The 22,056-nt window shown below is 34.4% G+C and overlaps 3 protein-coding genes across 3 annotated transcripts; 2 read left to right on the forward strand and 1 right to left on the reverse strand.

The window, feature by feature from the left end:
* Window positions 1-5,619: 5,619 nt before the first annotated feature.
* On the forward strand, window positions 5,620-7,940 carry LOC110656608 (uncharacterized). Its single transcript, XM_021813476.2, has 4 exons — window positions 5,620-5,773; window positions 6,692-6,799; window positions 7,284-7,348; window positions 7,454-7,940. Exons 1-4 carry the CDS (start codon window positions 5,684-5,686, stop codon window positions 7,599-7,601), a joined length of 411 nt encoding a protein of 136 aa, XP_021669168.2. The 5' UTR covers window positions 5,620-5,683; the 3' UTR covers window positions 7,602-7,940.
* Window positions 7,941-9,364: 1,424 nt separating this feature from the next.
* LOC110656607 (uncharacterized) lies at window positions 9,365-13,141 on the reverse strand. The gene is made up of 9 exons (XM_058136255.1): window positions 12,949-13,141; window positions 12,777-12,802; window positions 12,492-12,576; window positions 12,203-12,412; window positions 10,575-10,697; window positions 10,442-10,499; window positions 10,271-10,344; window positions 9,719-9,807; window positions 9,365-9,642 (listed from the first exon to the last, which is right to left on the reverse strand). Exons 1-9 carry the CDS (start codon window positions 13,042-13,044, stop codon window positions 9,576-9,578), a joined length of 828 nt encoding a protein of 275 aa, XP_057992238.1. The 5' UTR covers window positions 13,045-13,141; the 3' UTR covers window positions 9,365-9,575.
* A 597-nt stretch (window positions 13,142-13,738) lies between these two features.
* On the forward strand, window positions 13,739-20,542 carry LOC110656606 (peptidyl serine alpha-galactosyltransferase). The gene is made up of 8 exons (XM_021813470.2): window positions 13,739-14,269; window positions 15,527-15,697; window positions 16,116-16,359; window positions 16,466-16,666; window positions 16,980-17,452; window positions 18,571-18,735; window positions 18,917-19,160; window positions 19,473-20,542. Exons 1-8 carry the CDS (start codon window positions 13,968-13,970, stop codon window positions 20,145-20,147), a joined length of 2,475 nt encoding a protein of 824 aa, XP_021669162.2. The 5' UTR covers window positions 13,739-13,967; the 3' UTR covers window positions 20,148-20,542.
* Window positions 20,543-22,056: the final 1,514 nt, after the last annotated feature.

A 22,056-nucleotide genomic window follows, 5' to 3' on the forward strand; every position in this document is an offset into this window, starting at 1 on the left:
TTAAGTTTCATGCAATTATTGCCCATTTCGGTATTTACTTTAGGGCTAATTACTAATTTAGTTTTTAAAATAAAATAAATATTACAATTAAAATTTTAATTTCTTGCAATATGAGCTTTTAATGGGCCAAGATTATACAATGGTCGTGGGTCCATTTAACCTAATTCTAACATTTTATAACATTATATCACATCATATACATCATTAAAATTAAATCAACATACAATTTAAAACTTGAACACAAAAAAATATAAACAAAATGAAATTTTTAGATCTGACAGATTCACTGTATCTTTATATTTGAATTTCTAAAAATATCTAAACAAATATAAAAATTTCAAAAAAATTACAGGAGCAAAATAAAATATCATATTAAATTATAAAATTAATAACCAGGTCAATATAATTATCAAATAATTTACAAAAGTCAGAACTTTTAACAGTAATAGATTTGTACTATTCTTTTAAAACTGCAATATCTCTTAAACTACAAAAGATTTTAACAGCTTTTTTCATAATTCTTAAAGCAAAAATTATTAGAATTTCATGAAGATTATAAATATAATTTTCATATAATTTTTACAGAAATAGAAGTACACGAACATTAATTAAAAACGAAGTGACAACAATAAGAATATGTGCTAAGTTGTTATCATCCTCAAATTTTTAACATATAAATAAATGTTATAAACATATAAGACCATTTAAAGGCACATAAACATAAAAGAAAAGATATATAGTATATTTCTTAAATATTCATAATTTAGAATACATACTTTAAAGAAATTTTGAATGTTTGTTAAAAAAAACAAGGAAGAAAGCAAGAAAAAGAAAAAGTAAGATGGGTAAAGCTTATCGAATTGGAGAGATGGAGTAAGAGTTTCTTTTCTTGTGTTGTATTATTTTCTCCTCCCCTCCTTCTCTCCAACTTTGTTTGTGTTTTCCTATGAGGCATTTATCGAGTTTAGGTCAAAAAATTATATAAAAAGTTTATGTACATCCTAAATAAGAAGATTTAAGGAGTTTTAAAGATGAAACTTTTTATTTTATTTTTATTTTCTTTTAAAAATAAAAAAGAATTATGAGCTTTTATTTATTTAATCAAAATACCTTACTAGGCCTTATTAGCCTTAGAGAGCTCAATTAGGTCAAATTAGGTTTTTTTAAATAAAACAAATTCCTAAAATTAAATTTTTTTTAAAAAAAATTTCATTTAAATTTAATTAAATATTTTTTACTATTCAAAATGATTTTATCCAAGAAACATGCCATACATATGATTATTCATTTTTAATGCCTCTAGATATATCTCATAGTCATATAAATTTTTCATCATTGAGTTCCTTACGGCCTCAATGCACATGCCTATAAGTTCACAAAAATAGAGGCCTACACATTGGAAAGTTATGACCCTTATTCTTGGTGCACAATGGCTTATGTTGGGGGAAATACGCAAGAATTTTAAGACTTTGAAGATGGAATTTGAATGGAGTGGTACAACTTGTATTTTACATGGTGATGATAGTAGTCATTTGGAAATGGTTGGTACTGAGAAAATGGAGAAGATTTTGCAGAAAGAACCTCAGTTGGCGATAATGCAGTTAGTTGTTCCTAAGAATGCGAGTGCTATGAAATATTATACTCTAGATGGTTGGGATGCACAAAATTGGCCTAAATTAGAATCATTGCTGCTGTAATATGATGATATTTTCTTAGATCTTGTAGGGCTACCTCCAAGACGTAGCCATGATCATAAAATAATTTTGCAAGAGAATGCACAACTAGTTAACGTCATAACATATAAATATGCTTCATTTTAAAAAGATGTTATTGAGAAGTTGATTATAGAGATTTTGGAGGCTGGGCTTATTCAAAACAACACTAGTCTTCATTGTAGCCCTGTGGTTTTAGTTAAAAAAAAAGAAAGAAGATAATTCTTAGCGGATGTGTATTGACTATTGGCTATTGAATAATCTTACAGTTAAGGACAAGTTTTTGATACCAGTATTGAGGAGTTATTATACGAATTGTACCATGCTACTGTATTTTCCAAGCTGGACTAGAAGTCTGGTTATTGGCAAATACACATGCATCCTCCGAATGTACCCAAAATGGCTTTTCGCACCCATGAAGGCCATTACCAATTTCTCGTAATGCCTTTCGTCTTAATGAACGCACCTGCAACATTTTAAAGTCTCATGAACTCTATTTTCAAGCCATACTAGTGCCATTTTGTATTTTTTTTTTTCACGATATTCTTGTGTATAGTGATAATAGGGAGCAGCATGTGCAACATTTGCAGCAAGTGTTTCAACTTTTGTGGGATAATAAGCTGGTAACCAAGCGTTCTAAGTGCTCATTTGGATGCACTCATATTGAATATCTCGAGCACATTATTTCGACAGAGGGAGTGAGCATCGATCCTGCTAAAATTGTTGCAGTCTATGATTGGCCAATTCCAACTAACGTTAAGCAATTACAAGGATTCCTTGGTCTTACTAGATATTACTGTAGATTTGTTAATGGCGATGGTAAGATTGAGAAACCCCTTATGGAGTTACTTAAAAAGGATAATTTTTTTTTGGTGTGAATTAGCTCAAATGGCTTTCGAAAGATTGAAAGAAGCAATGGTTACTGCCCCAGTGATTGCATTACCTAATCCAGAAAAATTATTTGTAGTGGAGACTGACGCATCTGGGGCTAGGATAGGCGCTGTGTTGATGCAATTTGGTCACCCAATTGCAAATCTAAGTAAGGCATTATCTCCACAGAATCTGGCTTTTTATATTTATGAGAAGGAGATGCTGGCTATTTTGTTAGCAATCAAGAAATGAGAACATTATGTTATGCCCAAACACTTTGTGAACAAAAACTAATCATCAAAGTCTAAAGTATTTGTTAGAGCAGAAGTTAACTAAGCCAACGCAGCAAGCTTGGATGGCAAAATTACTCCAATTTGATTATGAGATTTGTTATTGCAAGGGCAAGGAAAATTATGTTGCTGATGGTCTTTCTTGGATACCTTCACTAAGTTCTTATGCCATTATAGTTTCTACTTTAACATCTGAGTTATTGTCTCAACTTCAGTCGTCATGGGATTCAGATCTTGTACTTCAAGCTATTATAGCTGATAAGCAAATTGATCCTGCTTCGCATTCCAAATATACAGAGCATTTGAATTAATTAAAAAGGAATGGCAAGTTAGTTGTAGGCAATGATGTTAATTTGTGGAATGCTTTGATTAAGGAATTTCATGAGTCTTCAGTGGGTGGTCATTCAGGTGCTACAGTCACAGCCAAACGACTTTCAGCGGTGGTATTTTGGTCTGGGCTATGGAAGGATGTTCGAAATTATATATTGTTGTGCGACTTGTCAACATTATAAACTAGAGAATATAGCTTCACCAGGCTTGTTACAACCCTTACCAATACTAGAAGTTACTTTTTAGGACATTTCTATGGACTTTATTGAGGCTCTGCCAAAATCTTAGTCCAAGTCAGCTATCTTGGTTATTGTGGATTACTTGACTAAATATGCCCATTTTGTGGCATTATCTCATCCATATACTTCAAAAGGGGCGGCACAAATGTTCCTTGATACTGTTTATAAGCTTTATGGCATGTCTCAGTCAATAACAAGTAATGGAGACCTTGTCTTTATGAGCACCTTCTAGAAAGAATTCTTTTCACTGCAGGGAGTGAGACTCAATGTGTCTACAGCCTATCATCCACAGACAGATGGCAAAAAAGAAGTTGGTAATCGATGCTTGGAAAGTTACTTGCGTTGCATGGCTAGAGATCTGCCACATTTATGGACAAAGTGGCTCTCTTTAGTAGAGTACTAGTATAATATGTCCTACCATTCCAACATTCGCACTACACCTTTAAGGCTTTGTACGGGCAGCCACCTTTAATTAATTTGCCATATTCCCTCATGACTCAAGGGTAGCAGTAGTAGATGCTTGCTTGCAAAACAGAAAGGTTGTATTTCAATTTTAAAAGACCGTTTGCAAAAAGCTCAAAATCGTATGAAGTCATTGGCTAATAAGCATTATACAGATCAAGAGTTTTGGGTAGGTGACTAGGTTTGGGTTATTGGAGGATTATAAACAAATCTCTGCTACAGTTACAAGGTCTAAGTTGCGTCCTAAGCACTATGGATCTTTCTGTGGTATTGACCGAATTAGTTCTATGGCTTATTGTCTTGATTTACCACCTGAGGTTTTTATTCACAATGTATTTCATGTATCTTTACTTTGTCCTGCTTAAAATGTTGACCCAACTCAGCCAATTTTACCATTGTTGGTCACTACTCCTTTAGCGATTCCACAAGCTATTTTAGATTGTCGAATGGTTCATCATCATAATCAAGCTGCCACACAACTTCTGATTCATTGGAAAGGACTTTCACTAGCTGAAGCAACTTGGGAATACGCCTTTGATATGCGCCTGCGTTTTACAGAGTTCCTTGGGGACAAGGAACCTTTCAACCCAAGGTTGTTGATACAAATGTGAATTGAAAAAGTTGGATATGCCACGTGTGAGATTAATTAGTAAAACGCAGAGCAGTGTTAGCAATAATGAGATGATGTCATATCAATAAGTAGATGTAATAGTGGGAGAAGGATTGGCACGAAGGATTGGAGTTGTTTTAATGGAATGCATGAGCTATCATTCTATTGTGGGCATTGTTAAACTGTTCTTGGGTCTTGTTAAATAGGCTCATGTAATTGTAGAGAAGTCATGTATGAGTATTCATGAGCTTGTTCTTTCTCTTTGTAATCTTTCTTGATTTCTTCTTCTTCCTCATGTCTTCTCTTTCTAGTTCAATAAAACCTCAGTTTGCATCAAATTATCATTATTGCAAGAGGATTTATAGCATAGCTTGGCATTGAGGTTGATTTTGATTTATATGCATTGAGGTTTCAATCTAATAATAAATGGACATATATGTATGAATGGGTTTATACATATACATGAGTGGATTTCAAATATTTGTAACCACCTTACAATTTTTTTTTTTTTAAATAGTAACTACATTTGCATATGTGTTTAATTACTATCGAGTTATCATTTCATATCAAATACTGACATGAAATAATCACTTTATTATATAATTTCTTCAAATTAACCAGCCTATCAACAACTCTATTGGCTTCCTATAACAATGACACAAACTATATCTCCTAAGGGCTCTTCAATAAGTCCCAACATTGAGAAATTCTAAGTAGAGATAAGATCCAAGACTACCATAGAGTTCAATTCTGTTGTCTTTACACAACCCATTAGAATTCAATTAAAAAAAAAACTTTAATATTTTACTAAAAATTTTAAATTAATATGAAAATTCAAATATTTATACTAACAGGTTATGAAGAGGTGTCGAGAGTTATAAATAAGTCATATGAGATAAGAAGTCAAGAAAATATTATTTTAATAATATTTTTAATTTAATTTTTTTAAATGTAAGTTACATTTTAATATTATAATTTTTATAATTTAAAAAAAAAAAAAACAACTTTTGAAATATCAATTTTTTTGGGCTAGTAATTTCGTTTCTTACCAGTTACCCACTAGAAACTAAGAAAGAAGCCCACCAATTTCTTCGATGGGCCTAGTAATGGCTCCTAGAGCGTAAGGGGATGCTCAAACCTTGAAGCCTGACTGCTCGGAAGTAGGGAAGGATGCTAGCGGCACAGAGAACAATCAGATGGACACATACAAGCGTCGATTTCCCACGCCTCACCAGATTCACTCTGCAGGCACCCAAAAGTGTACGCTTTTTTTTTTTCCTTTTCTTTTTTCTATCTTGATTTGTTTCAATTTCACTAGTATAAGCTTTTTGTTTGTCCTGGATGACTTTGTTTCTTTATTCTTATTTCTGGGGTTGTTTTGGCTCTATATTTGATCGGTTTATTGGCTATTAGGACTAAAATGATTTGATTTCAACCCACTTGGCTGTTTAGTATATGTTTGATCAACATTTTCATATATCTTGCTCTTGGAATTGTAGCTGATGTCCATTTTATTAGGTTTTTAAACTGCCCTTTAATCATTTTGTGCTTAATGATGAGCTAAATGTGACAATGGGTACTCATATTGATGATTTCTCTGCAAAGTAGCTTTTTGAGGACATCTCATGGTTATCATGTTCCATTTTAAACAAGAATATTTGTTGTGGCAAGAAGTGCTTTGCATATTGTTATTCACTATCTGAAGTTTCTGCCAAACATGGATTACCAATGGCTTTGTGTTTTCCTGATTGATGAGAGACAACTTCCATAACCAAGTGGGTTATGTTGCAACAACTGTAAAGCTGAAAGTAACATTTTGATTCTTAGTATGTGATTTAGTATATGATTTGCCTTTGCTCTGTTCACATTTGGGACCCATGCATCTGAAACTGCCGGCTTCAGTAATTTTGGATGTTTGATAACTCTTAGCTGAATGGATGTTTAGTTTTCTACTTGTGAAGACTCTAGTTGCCCATGGCTAAGACTGTTTTTTAAGCATTGAAAAGGTATATAAGGCTAAGAAGCACTTAGGTCTTTATTCTTTTATCATCATTTCTTTGGTATAATTAATATTTTGTTTCTGTTATCTTTCAGGGTCGCAAATGACCATGTTATTTTATATACTTCAGTTTCCATGCTGTTCACATCATTATGTCCTCTTTCAATCTTTTGTTGCAGGTAGAGGTGGAATATGCCAATGGTAGCAAGTTTAATCTGTCATCTGAATTTTTGAGAATACATAGTCCAGCTGTTGATGGGAAAGTTAGGTCAATTGGAGGCGAGAAGGTAATATTTGTCAGAACTCATCTTCTTTGCAAATTTTAAAATTTGGTGTTTCCTTTTTATTTATTTTTGTTTCCCCCTTTGATTCCTATATTAAATATATTTCATCGTCCAAAATATTTGTTATTTTGCATTTGTTGTTTTTCTTAATAGTTTCATGTAGTTAGAATAAATTAGTGGATGGATACTTCCATATTTGGGTATCATATGAGTTTCAAAGTTCATTATTTTTGCAAGTCTCAACCCAGCAGTGGTAAAAATTACTGTAATTCAATACATGAGCTGATGTTGAGTTTCTTTCCTACGCAACTGCTCTGTGTCCACTTATGTACGTTTTAAGATAGAGAAACAGGAAAAAAAAAGTTGGCAGGCATGAATTAGTTGAACACCCTTTTTGTTGTACACGTGCATGGCTAAACCTAGGGCCTAAGGTCAAGCTAAGCACAAATTTATTAACCGGTTTGAGTGCTTGACATTTCTTGATTAGGTGATTTTTGGGCGGCGGCATGTGGGTGTCATGTCTGCAGAACCTGTAGGAAACTATGGGTTAAGGTATTTAAGTTCATTTTGTCATTGTCTTTGGTTCCTATACCTTGTAGCAAGTAGAAAGATATGGTTTATTTATGGTGACGGTTTCCTTCTGATCGGATGGTTCAGGATAGTATTTGATGATTTGCATAAAACTGGGATCTATACATGGGATTATTTTTATCATCTTGGTAGCAATAAGTTTACCCTGATGAGAAATTATATCAAAACACTAAGGAAGCATGGACTCAGCCGGGATCCACCTAAAAGAAAATGATGGAGACTTGATTTTGATCATCCCAGTTGATTCCTTAATCCATGTTGGGTGATGATCACAAAGCTGACTCAAAGTTGGTTAAAGATTTCCTTCATACACCTGGCGCTGAAGTTCTAATATCATCCAGGATTTAAAGCCATGGAAGCATTGTTTATGGAAGATCAGTAAGGGTCTGGAAATGAAATACAACTCTTTTACTCATTTTGAAGTTTTATGCTTTTAAGCCAATTTTTCTGGCCAAATGCTAACTTTTAATTTGGTTGTCTGCTTGAAATTTTTACACTCTCTTGTTGAACAGAAAATCAATCAGAAAAAAGTACAAATGATTGTTATTTTTCACTTGCTAAGCAGTACTTCCTATGGTGTCTGTTGATTGTTGAAAGCACACTTTATAATCTGATCCCGAACATTACTTCACTCAGAGCTGTTATTTACAAACGTAGGATATCAAGAACCTAAGATTACCAGTGAAACGAGATCACTTTGCTGGTAGACGATAATGCGTCATCCAGGTATAGCTAGAGGCTGGAACGCCCATGGTATCATCACTGCTAGAGGGTTGGTGGGTTTTTTTTCACCTGGGAGTGAATGGCGGATGCTGAACTTGCCCTTTCATGGCAAGCTCGATGCATCATGAATTCAACAATTTCACCTATTTATGTGGTTGTCCCTTATGTTTCTTTCTTTGCTATTATTTTTTAGGATCACAAGTTCTTTCTTTCATTTCCCAATAATTAGAAAGCAGAGTAAAAGCAATTCTCAGGTAGGATCCTTCATGTCCACGCAGACAACATACATGATCTCATCTTTATGAGCCTACAATACATCAGTTTAGGCCTTAGAAGCTCCATAAAAGAGAGGGATCTTTATCAAGGACTCTGATGAAACTGTCTCTGGAATGCAGCGTTTTCTTAATAATAGAAGCATCATCACTCACCCAGGTGCAACTAGTTGAACAAAACTTAACATGATAACCTCGTCACCTTCACAAAATTGCTGGTGGGTGCTAAATTTGTGATACTATGGATGAACCCTAAAGCTTGGTATGACCAAAAATTAGCACAAGGTTCTTTCTTCTGTTGTTCAATCGCAGGATAATGGATCTAGATTACTTCACCATTGTAAGTTCAGTTTGTCAGTTTGTCTTAGTAGGAACAGTATCAGCAAGCCCATCAAAAATTCACACAACACAACTGTGGAGCGTCAGAACAAGAGCCCAATAGCCATATCCAACTAATTTTTAATTTTAAACTAATTTTTGATACACCAATACATTGTACGGAGAATACACCTTAGGCAATCAAGTTAGGGAAAAAAAGAACTACAAGATGATATTCAATGTGCACTTAAAATGACATTAAGGTGGGGGCAACATTGTAGCAGTGAAGTCAGAAGGTTTCTGAAACAACTCAAGAAAGTAACGTAAATGCTAATGAAGATATTAGGTATGAGAAGTGGCAGAATAAGAGCTATTACAGGGACAAGACAACAGCATAAATGCATTGCCATAGACCATAGAGTCTGAGAGGATTGAAGCAGAGGTGAAAGATGGGCTCTTGTATGTCTATTCCTCTTAAAGTAACCACAACCAGTAAAGTCATTGACATTGAAGTACATTAGAAGTGCACCAGTGGATGGTGTATATTTCCTATGTCAATATTTGCGAACCATTTTTTTTTCTTCATATCCATTTTTTGCCTTGTAATTAAAATTCTTGTTTATCAGAAAATATCTAACCAGAAGATCAATGTACAAAGCATTCGTGTTCAGAAAAGCCATAAACATCTTTCATTACATTGGCTTGTTTCCCTATCTGGTTTTTCTTTACCCCAAAATTCAGGGTGCAGAAAAGTATACTAAAAGAAAGCTGATAGCACTTGTAATCTAAGCGCAAAAATGGACAGTTTTTACCAGTAAAAATTAAAGCTAATTAAATCAAATATCACAACAAAAATGATGTCAAAAGAACATCATCTATGAAGATTTTTTCTGTCTACTTTTTGATATGCGCTTCAGACCTTGGGTGCCCCTTTTTATTCCCCTACAGCATAATAACCAAACATTTGAATCCATTTGAAAACAAAAGGAAAATTAGATGCAAGCATTAAAATGATTACCTTCTGTACAAGTACACGAAGCCATAGAAAAGCAACAACAGCATCAGAATCATGACAGATAGTATAATATATAGTATACTCATTTCCTTCTGTGCATGTGAAACGGAACAGGCGTAATGAATCAGTAAATAATCATCAAACCTCAGAAATGCATGAAGTTTAAGTTAGAAATATGCTAAATAGCATAAAAATCTCAACAAGCATGCATGATTTTGACAATAACAGTAATTGGTGTGTGTCACAGTGAGATCTTCCACTTTACAGATAAATCAATGTTAACTTGTTTCACTTGTCTGATCTAAGCATGAGTTCATTGGTGAGATGTTTCCAGTAATTAAAATTTAACTGGTTATAAATTGAAAAATGAGGAGGAACCGAGCCAAAAATGGGCATCCCCATTTCATCACCTGTCGTTGCTATAACTTTGGAACTTTTGCTATATGAATTCAACTCTACGATCACTCACCTTACATCACTTAATCCAGTGAGCTGTTTGGTTACTTGTTATCTCTTTAAATAGAACAAAAACAAGCCAAAAGATTTGAAATTTACCTTGCCCCCTTTAGAAAATGGTTTCTGACGTCCAGTGCAAGTGTGGGCGTCACAAAATTGTCGCAAGAAGAACTCTGATAATCAAAATTATCAATAAACAACATGATAAGCTCCACAAGCTATTAAATACATTACCACTTCTCCAATTACATAAAGAAAATGAAAAATTACCCTTAAGGTGATGAGCTGAAGGACCCTCATTGACTGGAAAACAACTATGAGCTAGACTCTGCATTGAATAATCATATTGGTAAATTAAATAACAAGGGAATTGATAAAAATTCAAGTATCATTTAGAGGCCACCTCACACAGATGTTTATTCTTTGCAGCAGCTGCAGGATTGCACTTAGTCTTGCGTGTTGCAGAATCCATCACTTGGTCACAATGTAATGCACCACATACATCTGCCAAGCATCTGCCTTGACTCTGGGTTTCACACAAGCATCATATGTTTCCATTGCTAGTAAAGCATTAGAAAAGCCATAATTGGCAATGCCCAAGAGATGCATTTTTCCTCAAAAAAGTTAGAAGAAAGGCAATCTAGAAACAGGGCTATAAAACTACAGGCAAGGATATAAACTTAGGCAAACAAGTGAAAGTTCAAATGTAAACATAATATCAAATATAATCAGTACAACAGCTCCTACGATCTACAAAAATTTTAAGACAAGAAAGGTTTTAAGCCAAAATGAGAGCGAAACACTCATCATTCATGACTTTCCTGAGCTAAATTAAGAGAGATAGACCAGTAAAAGTTGGCACATTCTTCTCCATATTTCTTACCCAAGTTTCCTCCAGTGTGGAAATTATCTAGGGGAAAGCCTAAAAAGTACCATGAGGTTTCATGCTTTGATGTTTCAGGGCATGGGGTTCAATTTTTGACAAAATGGTGCCATGAGCTTTACTCCATTAGCACTTTAAGGACCAATGCTTTAACACTGTTAATTTTGCTGACATGACAGTGTGAATTAATAAAATAATTTTTTTTTTTAAAATTGTCTTAAAGTCCCTCAAATATATGAAATTATTTTAAAAATTGAATTAATAATTTTTAATGAAAAGAAAAAAATTCATTTTATTTGTTGCTACTGCCGTGTCAGCATAATTATTGGCGCTTGAGCATTTATCATTAAAGTCCTAACGTAATAAATTTCAGGGTAGTATTTTGTCAAAAATTAAATCATAGGCCTTTAAGTGTTAAAACACAAAGCTTTAAGGTTTTTTTCTATGCTTTCCCCCATTATCTAAACTAAGGTCCGAAAGGCCTAAAAAAAAGATACAATGGTGTACTGGCCAACTAAAGCATAATTTGTTGTACACCTCTAACTGAAGCAAAAAAATTTATTCTAACTTTGCCCTGCCCTGCGCCATCCAAAAGATAAATAAATGAATAAAGGTGAAAACTAATGCTCTCCTATTTCCTTGGCTTGCATTTGCTGGTAAAGTTGCATCTATTTTAGAGGGTTACACTAAAACGGGCAAAATTCACTAGCAGACTGCAACGTTGTATTCACACGAGTTCATAATGATAGGCCACCTGCCCAAGTCATGCAATTTAGAAAACTATCCAACAAAGAAGCAAAACCATATCAATAGTTTGCCAACATTTTCCATCTATGTTCCCAATTAGAAAGGTATAGTTGGAATATGTAACTTAGTAAGGATGAGCGGTTTCTTTATTTTTTTCAACCAAATAAGAATCTTTAGACGGAGTAAAAAATAAAAATTCATCCATATTAAGAAACCATCAACAAGAGTACCATATTAACTTTCAACGTCTTTGATCATGCTGTTTTCATAAATTTTCTAATCTGTCATAGTTTATTAAGTAGCGATGCAAAGACTACTCAAAACCAAGTGCAAAAATGCAATGCAAGAAAATTTTGTTGACAGAAATATTTTAAATAAAAAAAAAAGTAGTTCACTCTTACCACGTTCAGTAAATGGTAATGTCTGTTATCAAAATGCTTATCCAGATATTTCTCATCATAAAATGTCTTTTTACAGTACCCACATCTCCATTCATTTATATCTTCATGGAGCTTGTGCTGTTCTTGATCTCTGTACAGGTCATTTTCAGGATGAAGCTTACAACTAATTGAAATCTGATACTTTTCCTTCTCAACAAAGGGCATCAAATACTGCACCAAAATCGAACAATAACATAGTAAGATGCCAAACCAGAATTTTGTTGAGTTTACAGTTGTACACTTCCAGTACCTTCTCAATTATCTTCCATGCTGCCCTACTCCTTTCTCTTGAACAATGCACTTCATGAGCATTCCCCTGCTCTTGCTTGAGAGTTCTGAACATCAATTCTATACATTAACTACAATGGGTATTGATTAAATATTGTGAAACCAACAAGAAACCTATTTACTCTGATAAAAGAAACCCAATTCAAGAATCCATCCATAGGGTGAAAATGTAAAACAAACGCCGCCAGTTTGATCCTAAATAAAAAATAAAAATAAAAATAAAACCTAGGAATCAAATCGATATTACCTTGCAGCTGCATATTCTTGATAACCCTGAACAAAAATCAATAAGAGCTTCAATTAACCAGAAAAGAATACGAAAAAAGAACTGCACCCAGATTAGGGCTTTTTTTGTTGAACAAGGAAAAAGAAAAAGGAGAGAAATTGAAGAAGTGTAAATTGATTTTGCAAAGGAATACCTGAGGGGAAGTAGAAGAAGAAACTATCAAGAATTGGAGAGAGTTTGCTATGCAGAGAAATAGAAAAACGAGAAGCCGTTTTGAAGAAATCGCCATATCTTATTTGGCATCTCTAACACCAAATCTACAAATATGGGTATTATTGCCCAATAGCCATGGGCGATGGCTGTGGTTTTGGACCCCGCCGAAGCAGGAAGGAAAGCGCCATGTCTCCGCGCTGGAATTAACCAATAAAAAGTTGCCAGGTCAGAAACTGTGGACTTCGTTGACTGCCTTGTCTTTGAATTTTTTTTTTCCTACTTTAAATTATACCTATTAACTAAATATAATTTAAACAAAAAATTAAGAAAAATTCATTTAATTAAAAAGTTTTAAATTTCTTCAAATCTCCTAAGTTTGATAAATTTATTTTTATACTTATTTTATTTAAAAAAAATTAAAAATAATTAAATTATTTAATTCTTCAATCAAAGACTATTATAACCTTAAAAAATAAAAAATTATTATCGTGAGAGTAAAAATATTTATTAATAAATAAATATTAATATAAATATTACGTCAGTGGCAGCATAAATAAAATTAATAAAATTTAAACGTTGCCAAATAGGATTGAGCTTAGCAAATTAGGTGATACACTTATTGAATTTGGCACAGTCCACCATCAAAACGGTGTCGTTTCAATCATTTCTGTCGGTCGTCAGCGGTGGCTGCGGCAAAAATAGTTCTGCTAACTCCAGATTCATCTTGGTTCTCATATTCAATAGAGATATGTGCACTTGACTCTTTTTTTTTTTCAATTAGCTTTATTGCCCAAAGTATCAATCATTGTTTAATACGTCTCGCTGTCATCGCTGAACAGTAAGCATTTCGTGGTCACCTCCACTGCCTAATCTTATTAATCTATTAAGGGGAAGGAGATGAAGGTTTCCGGTGTTTGACTTTCCAATTTCTTCACAACCAATGAAATTTAGATCTTTTATAGGAACCCATTTCGAATCAGGCATTGCATTTGAGCTACAATGGCTAAATTCACGGTCTTGATCTGGGTTTTGTTGGGGTTATGGACTGATGTTGTGTTGGGTGTGGAAAATGGTCAGGAGGCACCGTACAGGATTCATACTCTGTTCTCAGTGGAATGCCAGAATTACTTTGATTGGCAAACGGTGGGGCTCATGCATAGCTTCAAGAAGGCTGGACAACCCGGACCTATTACCCGGCTGCTGAGCTGTACGGAGGAGGAGAAGAAGAACTATAGAGGGATGCATTTGGCTCCAACTTTTGAGGTGCCCTCCATGAGCAGACACCCCAGAACTGGAGACTGGTGAGTCTGTTTTTCTTTCTTTAGTTCTATGTTATTTATTGCTTTGTTACTATGAACTATCGAAGTTAAGAGTTTAGTGATCATAGTGTTTTGACTCTCAATTGAGGTATTTTCATTACTCCAAGGCTTCTTTTCATATGTTTAAGGTTATTCTGTTCTCTTTGCTTTGAAATTGGATTTGAGCAAATATGCTCCGTTCTTATTTGTTCAAACATTTAATGATTCAATGCTTAATTGCTGCATCAAACTGTGAGCTTTCTATTTGTGGTTGGCATTGAGCGTTTGTTCAACTAGTCAGTGCTTCTATCATAAAATGCTATTGCCTATGCTAATTTGATAATGTGGAAGCAAATGGATACTATTCCATTTGACTTCTCTTGCTTGAGACAGCAACATTTTGTTAGGAGAACAGGTGTGCACAAAGTTTGAATATTATTTTGCTTATTTTCCTAAATGAATGATATCATGGATTTCTCATGTTATGAACTGTGTTATATTTTTTTGATATAATAGAAGTTGGATCTTGGGAAAAAAATAAAAGAGCTTGTCTTGAAATAATGCATCTCAGCAGCTCCACACTAGAAAACACGATAGAACTGCATAATATGAGGATTGTAACTGTTAACTGCTTTTTATTCCTGGGTAGCTTTTCAAATTATCTTTATTTAAGCTAAAGTTTAATTATCTTGGCTTGCAATGTGCATAAAGTGTTTTCCCCTGTTCACCTTGTTCTGTTGCCATTGGCATATTGATTAAGAATTAGCTTATCTTATAATGGATGGAAGTCAGATTGCTGTTCACAGTGCTAATTTCTTCTCATTAATCATAAAATAGTTAAGAATGGATAAAGAGAATTCATATAGCCGATCCCAAATTCTTGGGATAAAGGCTTAATTGAGTTGAGTTGAGTTGAGTTGAATCATAAAATAGTTAAATTTCTCTTTAATTTCTGTGCTTTTATTTCCTGATCCTCCTTTCCTCTACTGCATTCTGGGTCCTTCTCATTATGCATTTCAATATTATACATTCTAAAGAATCTCACTTTGAAAGTTCATGTCGGTACTGTTAAATCACTATTCAATTTGTTCTTGTCATGTCTCTGCCAAGTTGGGATGCACATCCTTTCTTTCTTTCTATCTAATCACGTGTATTGGAGACATACATGTTCTCTAAGATCTTGGGGGAACATTGAAGCTGTTTAGGAGTTTCCTTACACAGCAAAAAGGGAAATGAAGAGCTATTTTTTGTTTTTTGCAGGTACCCTGCAATCAATAAACCTGCTGGAATTGTTCACTGGCTAAAAAATAGTAAAGATGCAGATAATGTCGATTGGGTTGTCATTCTAGACGCTGATATGATCATTCGAGGTCCAATTACACCCTGGGAACTTGGAGCAGAGAAGGGCAAGCCTGTTGCAGCATATTATGGGTACTAACTAATGATTTTTTATTTGTCAATCAAAGTTGTTATCTACTGAAAATGAGCATTCTTCCATGATGGATTGTTTAAACATAGGTTCTTGCTACAGTGAATTGACCACTATTTGCAGCTGACCAACCAATTGCATTGTGGATGCTTCTGTGTTATATTTTGGCTATACTGTTTGCATCTTACATTCTGCTTGTGTGGAGTGACACTTTTGAAGGAATAATTGAGAATTGGACTGTTTTCTGTTTTCTTAATCCAGCCCTTGGATGATGTATTTGAGCCATATTTTTAAGAAATTTTCAGATCAAATTTTTATCTCTTTGCCTATTTTAGTAATAAATATGTGCTGCCCTCCTTAGAGTGTGTACTATGGATAACCCTCGTAGCAATTCCAATTATGTAATCAATTTATGTTTAGGTACTTGGTTGGATGTGACAATATTCTAGCTCACTTGCACACGAACCACCCTGAACTATGTGACAAGGTTGGTGGGCTTTTAGCCATGCACATCGATGACCTTCGAGCATTAGCACCCATGTGGCTGTCGAAGACAGAAGAAGTACGTGAAGATAGGGCTCATTGGGCAACCAATATAACTGGTGATATCTATGGCCAAGGTTGGATAAGTGAGATGTATGGCTACTCATTTGGTGCTGCAGAAGTAAGTTGGTTTAATTGTGACAAGAACAAAGTTACGGTTTCACTTTATTTTTACTGGACTTGAAATTTCTATTGTTTATTTTTTTTGGTTATGTTCACATTTTCAGGTTGGACTTCGGCACAAGATTAACGACAACTTAATGATCTACCCAGGCTATACACCACGAGAGGGTTTTCAGCCTATTCTACTTCACTATGGTTTGCCATTCAGTGTGGGAAATTGGTCCTTCAGTAAATTGGAACACCATGAAGATGGTATTGTTTATGATTGTGGTCGGCTCTTTCCTGAGCCTCCTTACCCTAGAGAGGTATGTGGACCAAGATGCAAAAACTGAGTGATGTGTTTAACAAATGAAACTATCTATTACGAAGAAATTTGCTGAGCATTTCCAAAGCATATGCTTTGCCCTTCCTTTCATTGTTTTCAGAATATCAGCATCAATCTGTTAAGGATGCCTTTTGGATAGGCTACTAGATAATGCACCATGTGTGAATGTTTATTTCATTATAAAGTACATTATGTTATCTGAAGCCAAATATCTAGTTTTCATTCTTATTGTTGTGATATTATGTGGCTAATATTGGATTTATTTCGTTGAACTTGTGATCTTTCTTTTGCAGGTAAAATTGATGGAATCTGATCCAAATAAAAGGCGAGGACTATTTTTAAGTATAGAGTGTATAAATACTCTGAATGAAGGTCTCCTACTACAGCATGCTGCAAATGGATGCTCTAAGCCAAAATGGTCAAAATACCTGAGCTTTTTAAAGAGCAAAACTTTTGCAGAACTAACTAAGCCAAAACTTCTTACTCCTAACAGCATAAAAACGGAGACTGCAAATGAGCAGCAGGTCATTGATGAACCTCAGAAACCACATCCAAAAATCCACACCATATTTTCCACAGAATGTACACCTTATTTTGATTGGCAGACTGTAGGCCTTGTACATAGTTTCCACCTAAGTGGTCAGCCCGGAAATATCACACGGCTTCTCAGTTGTACAGATGAAGACTTAAAGCGGTATGCAGGCCATGATCTGGCTCCAACCCACTATGTTCCTTCTATGAGCCGGCATCCACTAACAGGCGATTGGTAATGTTGTTATCTGAATGTGTATGCCTTGACTAAAGTAGTTATCATTATTGTCCATTTTAAGTTAATTCTAGAACTTGCATGTCACCATTTTGGTTGTTCTCATGATTTATATGCCTTTAATGTTCTTGCCCTGATTGATTGCCTTTAATGGATCTATGGTTTATGTGAGGAGGATGTTAGTCATAGGATTAAAGCCGGATAGTTGAAGTGGAGACGTGCCACGAGAGTTTTATGTGATTGCAAAATTCCCAATAAATTGAAAGGAAAATTTTACCGTACAGCCATAGGACCGGCTATGTTATATGGTAGTGAGTGTTGGGCACTGAAGAGTCGTATGCATCTAAGATAAGAGTTGCAAAGATGAGAATGTTAAGGTGGATGAGTGGCCATACTAGACTAGATAAAGTCCGTAATGAGAGTATTAGAGAAAAGATAGGAGTGGTGCCAATTGAAGATAAGTTGAGAAAAGGGAGATTGAGGTGGTTTGGTCATGTGAAGCGTAGACATACGGAGGCTCCAGTTAGACAAGTAGAGCACATTAGGTTAGAAGATAGAAAGAAAAAAAGGGGTAGACCTAAATTGACTTGGAGGAGAGTAGTACAACATGACCTAGAAGCATTACACATTTCTGAGGATTTAACCCAAAATCGTTCAGAGTGGAAAAAGCGAATCCATATAGCCGACCCCAAATTTTTGGAATAAAGGCTTAGTTGAGTTGAGTTGAGTTATCTATGGTTTATGAAGGTAACCATCCTGGGATTTTGTTTTAGTTGAAAGGTACTGGTGATGCACTTTTAAATTAGTGTGTGATCAAAATATGAACTTCTTTATGGAAATGATTAACAAAACCTCTTCCATTTCCCAAACCAAAGAAGATTAGTCCTGCCCAAGCAGGGTTTTAGGAGTGGAAATCTATAATTAGTCTCACCTTTTATCATTTCCTGCTGTAGTGGCTATTCCAAGATTTTGAACCAGTCCTTGTGTACATGTCTGCTTTGGATTGCACTGTTGCACCAGCCAATACCTCCTCCTTAGCCTGACTAGTGTGGCAAATCCAAAAGATTAAAAGAGATTTCATGAAATACAATTTTAATCTTGCTTTTATTTCATGTCAGGTATCCAGCAATTAATAAACCAGCTGCTGTCCTTCATTGGCTTAATCATGCAAATATTGATGCTGAGTTCATAGTTATTCTTGATGCTGACATGATCTTGAGAGGTCCAATTACACCATGGGAGTTCAAAGCAGCACGTGGCCGTCCAGTTTCGACTCCCTATGAGTAAGACAAAGGCTTCTATTCCCTTCAGTTCGAGCGTACTGCATAGCTTTTTATTTATGATTCTGGTTGTCTCTGCATCTCTCCTTTTCTCTCTCATTTGTAGATAGTATATTACATGTGCATTTTTAGTTGCATAATAAATGATATTTTGACTGCCAATTTTATAATTTTTGCATGTCAGCTACCTTATTGGTTGTGACAATGTGCTTGCAAAACTCCATACAAGCCATCCTGAGGCTTGTGACAAGGTTGGGGGTGTAATCATCATGCATATAGAAGATCTTCGAAAATTTGCTATGCTGTGGTTGCATAAAACCGAGGAGGTTCGGGCTGACAAATCTCATTATGCCACAAATATAACCGGAGATATATATGAATCTGGCTGGATCAGTGAGATGTATGGTTACTCTTTTGGTGCAGCAGAGGTATGTCAGTTTCCCATGAATTCCTTTTGTATATAGATTGTAATCTCATAGTAGACAAGTAGGCATATCAACTGATGCAATTGTAGAGAAAATATCCTATCCACTTGGAGAATTTGCATGCCTGTACTTTTTTAGGGGGATGTGTTTCATATCCTGACAGGGGTGCATGCTCAATATCCATCACTGACTTATTTCACTCTTCTCTTTTGATATGAACATCTTCTTCTGTTTCTGATAGCTTATTGCGCTTTAATTCTCCTTACAAATCATAAATTATGTTGCCTTTTATTCACTCATTCATTTTACAATCAGCTGCAACTACGACACCTTATAAGCAGGGAGATATTAATATACCCAGGATATGTCCCCGAGCCGGGTGTCAAGTATAGAGTCTTTCACTATGGGTTAGAATTTAAAGTTGGGAATTGGAGCTTTGATAAGGCAAACTGGAGAGATGCTGATATGGTTAACAAATGCTGGGCCAAGTTTCCAGACCTGCCTGATCCTTCAACGCTTGATCGGACTGATGAGGACGTCTTACAGAGGGACTTACTTAGCATAGAATGTGGAAAGACACTGAATGAAGCACTACTATTGCATCATAAGAAGAGAAACTGCCCTGATCCTAACTCCTTATCCAACTCAAATGAGGATACAGCAAAGGAAGCTGTAAGTTCAAGGAAATTTGGCTGGATTGATGTTAGTAATACTGTAAGAACTGACCCTGTGCCTGTAAAACATTCTCAGGAATCATCTCTGCCTGCTGCAACAGATGGCCTCTTTGGTTCTTTTAGGTTCTGGGTTATTGTTTTATGGGCAGTTTCTGGTTTAGGTTTTGTGGCAGTCATGTTCACTGTGTTTTTAGGTCGTAAAAGTAAGGGAACTAAGGGGAAAAGTTACAGAAGCAAGAGAAGATCATCTTATTCAGGATTCTTGGACATGAATGGCCGTGAAAGGCTTCTCCACAATGCTGAATCATCCTTGTAACCTTAAAAATTTTAGAGGACACAATGATTTGCAGAGGATTGAGCATTACAGAGCTTCATGGAAAGTCTTGAGGCAAATTTCACAAGCATATGAATACAGCAAAACAGTGTAGAATATTTTCCTAAAAGAGAGGCACTACCACGGAAAAGTTTTGGCTGCTATTTCTATTGTTGTAACTTTGACCTGTCCCTAGTTTTATTTCAATGCAATAGAAGAAACAATGAAAGTTGAAAACATTTTCTTCATAATCTCTAAATTTTTGAATCCTTTAACATTTGTTTTTTGCTGCATAACTTTCCCCTTGCAGTCATGAAAAGTTTACTGATCATTAGATCTGTCTTTTCCTGGATGTATTTTACCATCCGAGGTCCTAATATTCATTCTTTTATTTGCTATTCCATTCTATTCAATACAGTATCATCTTGTAAGGCCTGAAGGAGGATATGCTAAAAGAAGGAAAACCTCTCTGATGGGTTGAGTTAGTCCCACTGTAATAACCAAGCAATTTGGAACAATCATTGTAAGAAATAACCATTAGTTTGCAAGTTTTTTTTTTTCTTCTTTTTAATTTTTTGAACTTTAACATGACAAAAAAGTTTGATTTCATCAATGAGAACTAGTTTAGGTATTAGAGGGTGTAATAACCCGAATTTTAAAAAAAAATATAAATTTTATACTTCTATTTGGTATTTAAATATTATTTTAATATTATCTAACTAAATTATAATTTTGTAATACTTTTATTTATACATATATTTTTAATGATTGTTTCCAAACGTATTATGCAAAATTATTTAACAATCCAATTTTTATTTAAATGATTAAGTTTTAAACATTAATACTAAATCAATTAATAAAATATATTATTTATTATTTTTAACTTTGTTTCTAATATTTAATTATGGCTATTAATTTAATTATTATGGTTATTATTTTTATTATTTTTTATTTTTATTTATTGTATATTGTAATTTTTATTACTTGGAATGAATCTAGACAACATATATGTCCAGATTTATTCTCAAATTTAAAAAAAAAAAAAAAAAAAAAACCACCTATGGACTGAGAAAGAGGAGAGGAACGTTATGGTATGATCAGATCCGACAGATGTCGCCGCGCGGCTGTACACCGTGCGTGGTGGTTCCAGCGGTGGCTCCGGCGAGCTTTAAGGATGATTCAACTTCCATAGGCTTCCTCATAAATTTTTGAAATTTTTGAGACATAAATAAGCTTCAGGTAAGATTATTTTCATTATTTCTCAGTCTGTGGAGTATAAATGCAGTGTTTCTTAAACAAGAAAAATTGGAGAAAAATTCTAAGAAAAATATATGATGAAAGTAAAATTATTTGGAGATATTCTATGGTGTTTGTTAAATTTTTGAGTGATTGTAGAATATTTTTGAAAAATATAGATGGATTTTAGTTAGATTTTTAGCATATGGGCATATAAGATTATATGAGATTATGATATTTAAATTTTATATGATTAGTTGAAGATTGAGAATAGAGGTTTAACTATGTAAATATTGAATTGGGTTGAATTAAGAATATGTTAGCTGTTGGAAACTTATGGAATTGAGTAATATTCTTAAATAAAATATTCATGGATGATTAGAAAATTACAATTCTTTTTGCGATAGCTTTATAACTTTATTAAGGACCGCGGAGCAAAATTTTAGAATTTTTAGAGCTTGTTTAAGTGGATTTTTACAAAATATCGGTTATAAGGACTAAAACGTAATTTTTCAAGTTTATGACCATTGAAGAGCCTAGGAGGGGCCATATAATGTTGATGAGATGTGATTGTGGAAATTGAAAATTTAGTAGTATTATTTGAATCTTTTTACAGATTGGGTAGGTCCTAGATATAGGGGAAATTTTGTTGAATTTTCAACATAAATTAGGATTA

This window comes from Hevea brasiliensis, chromosome 15 (assembly GCF_030052815.1).
Source record: "Hevea brasiliensis isolate MT/VB/25A 57/8 chromosome 15, ASM3005281v1, whole genome shotgun sequence".
Taxonomy (NCBI): domain Eukaryota; kingdom Viridiplantae; phylum Streptophyta; class Magnoliopsida; order Malpighiales; family Euphorbiaceae; genus Hevea; species Hevea brasiliensis.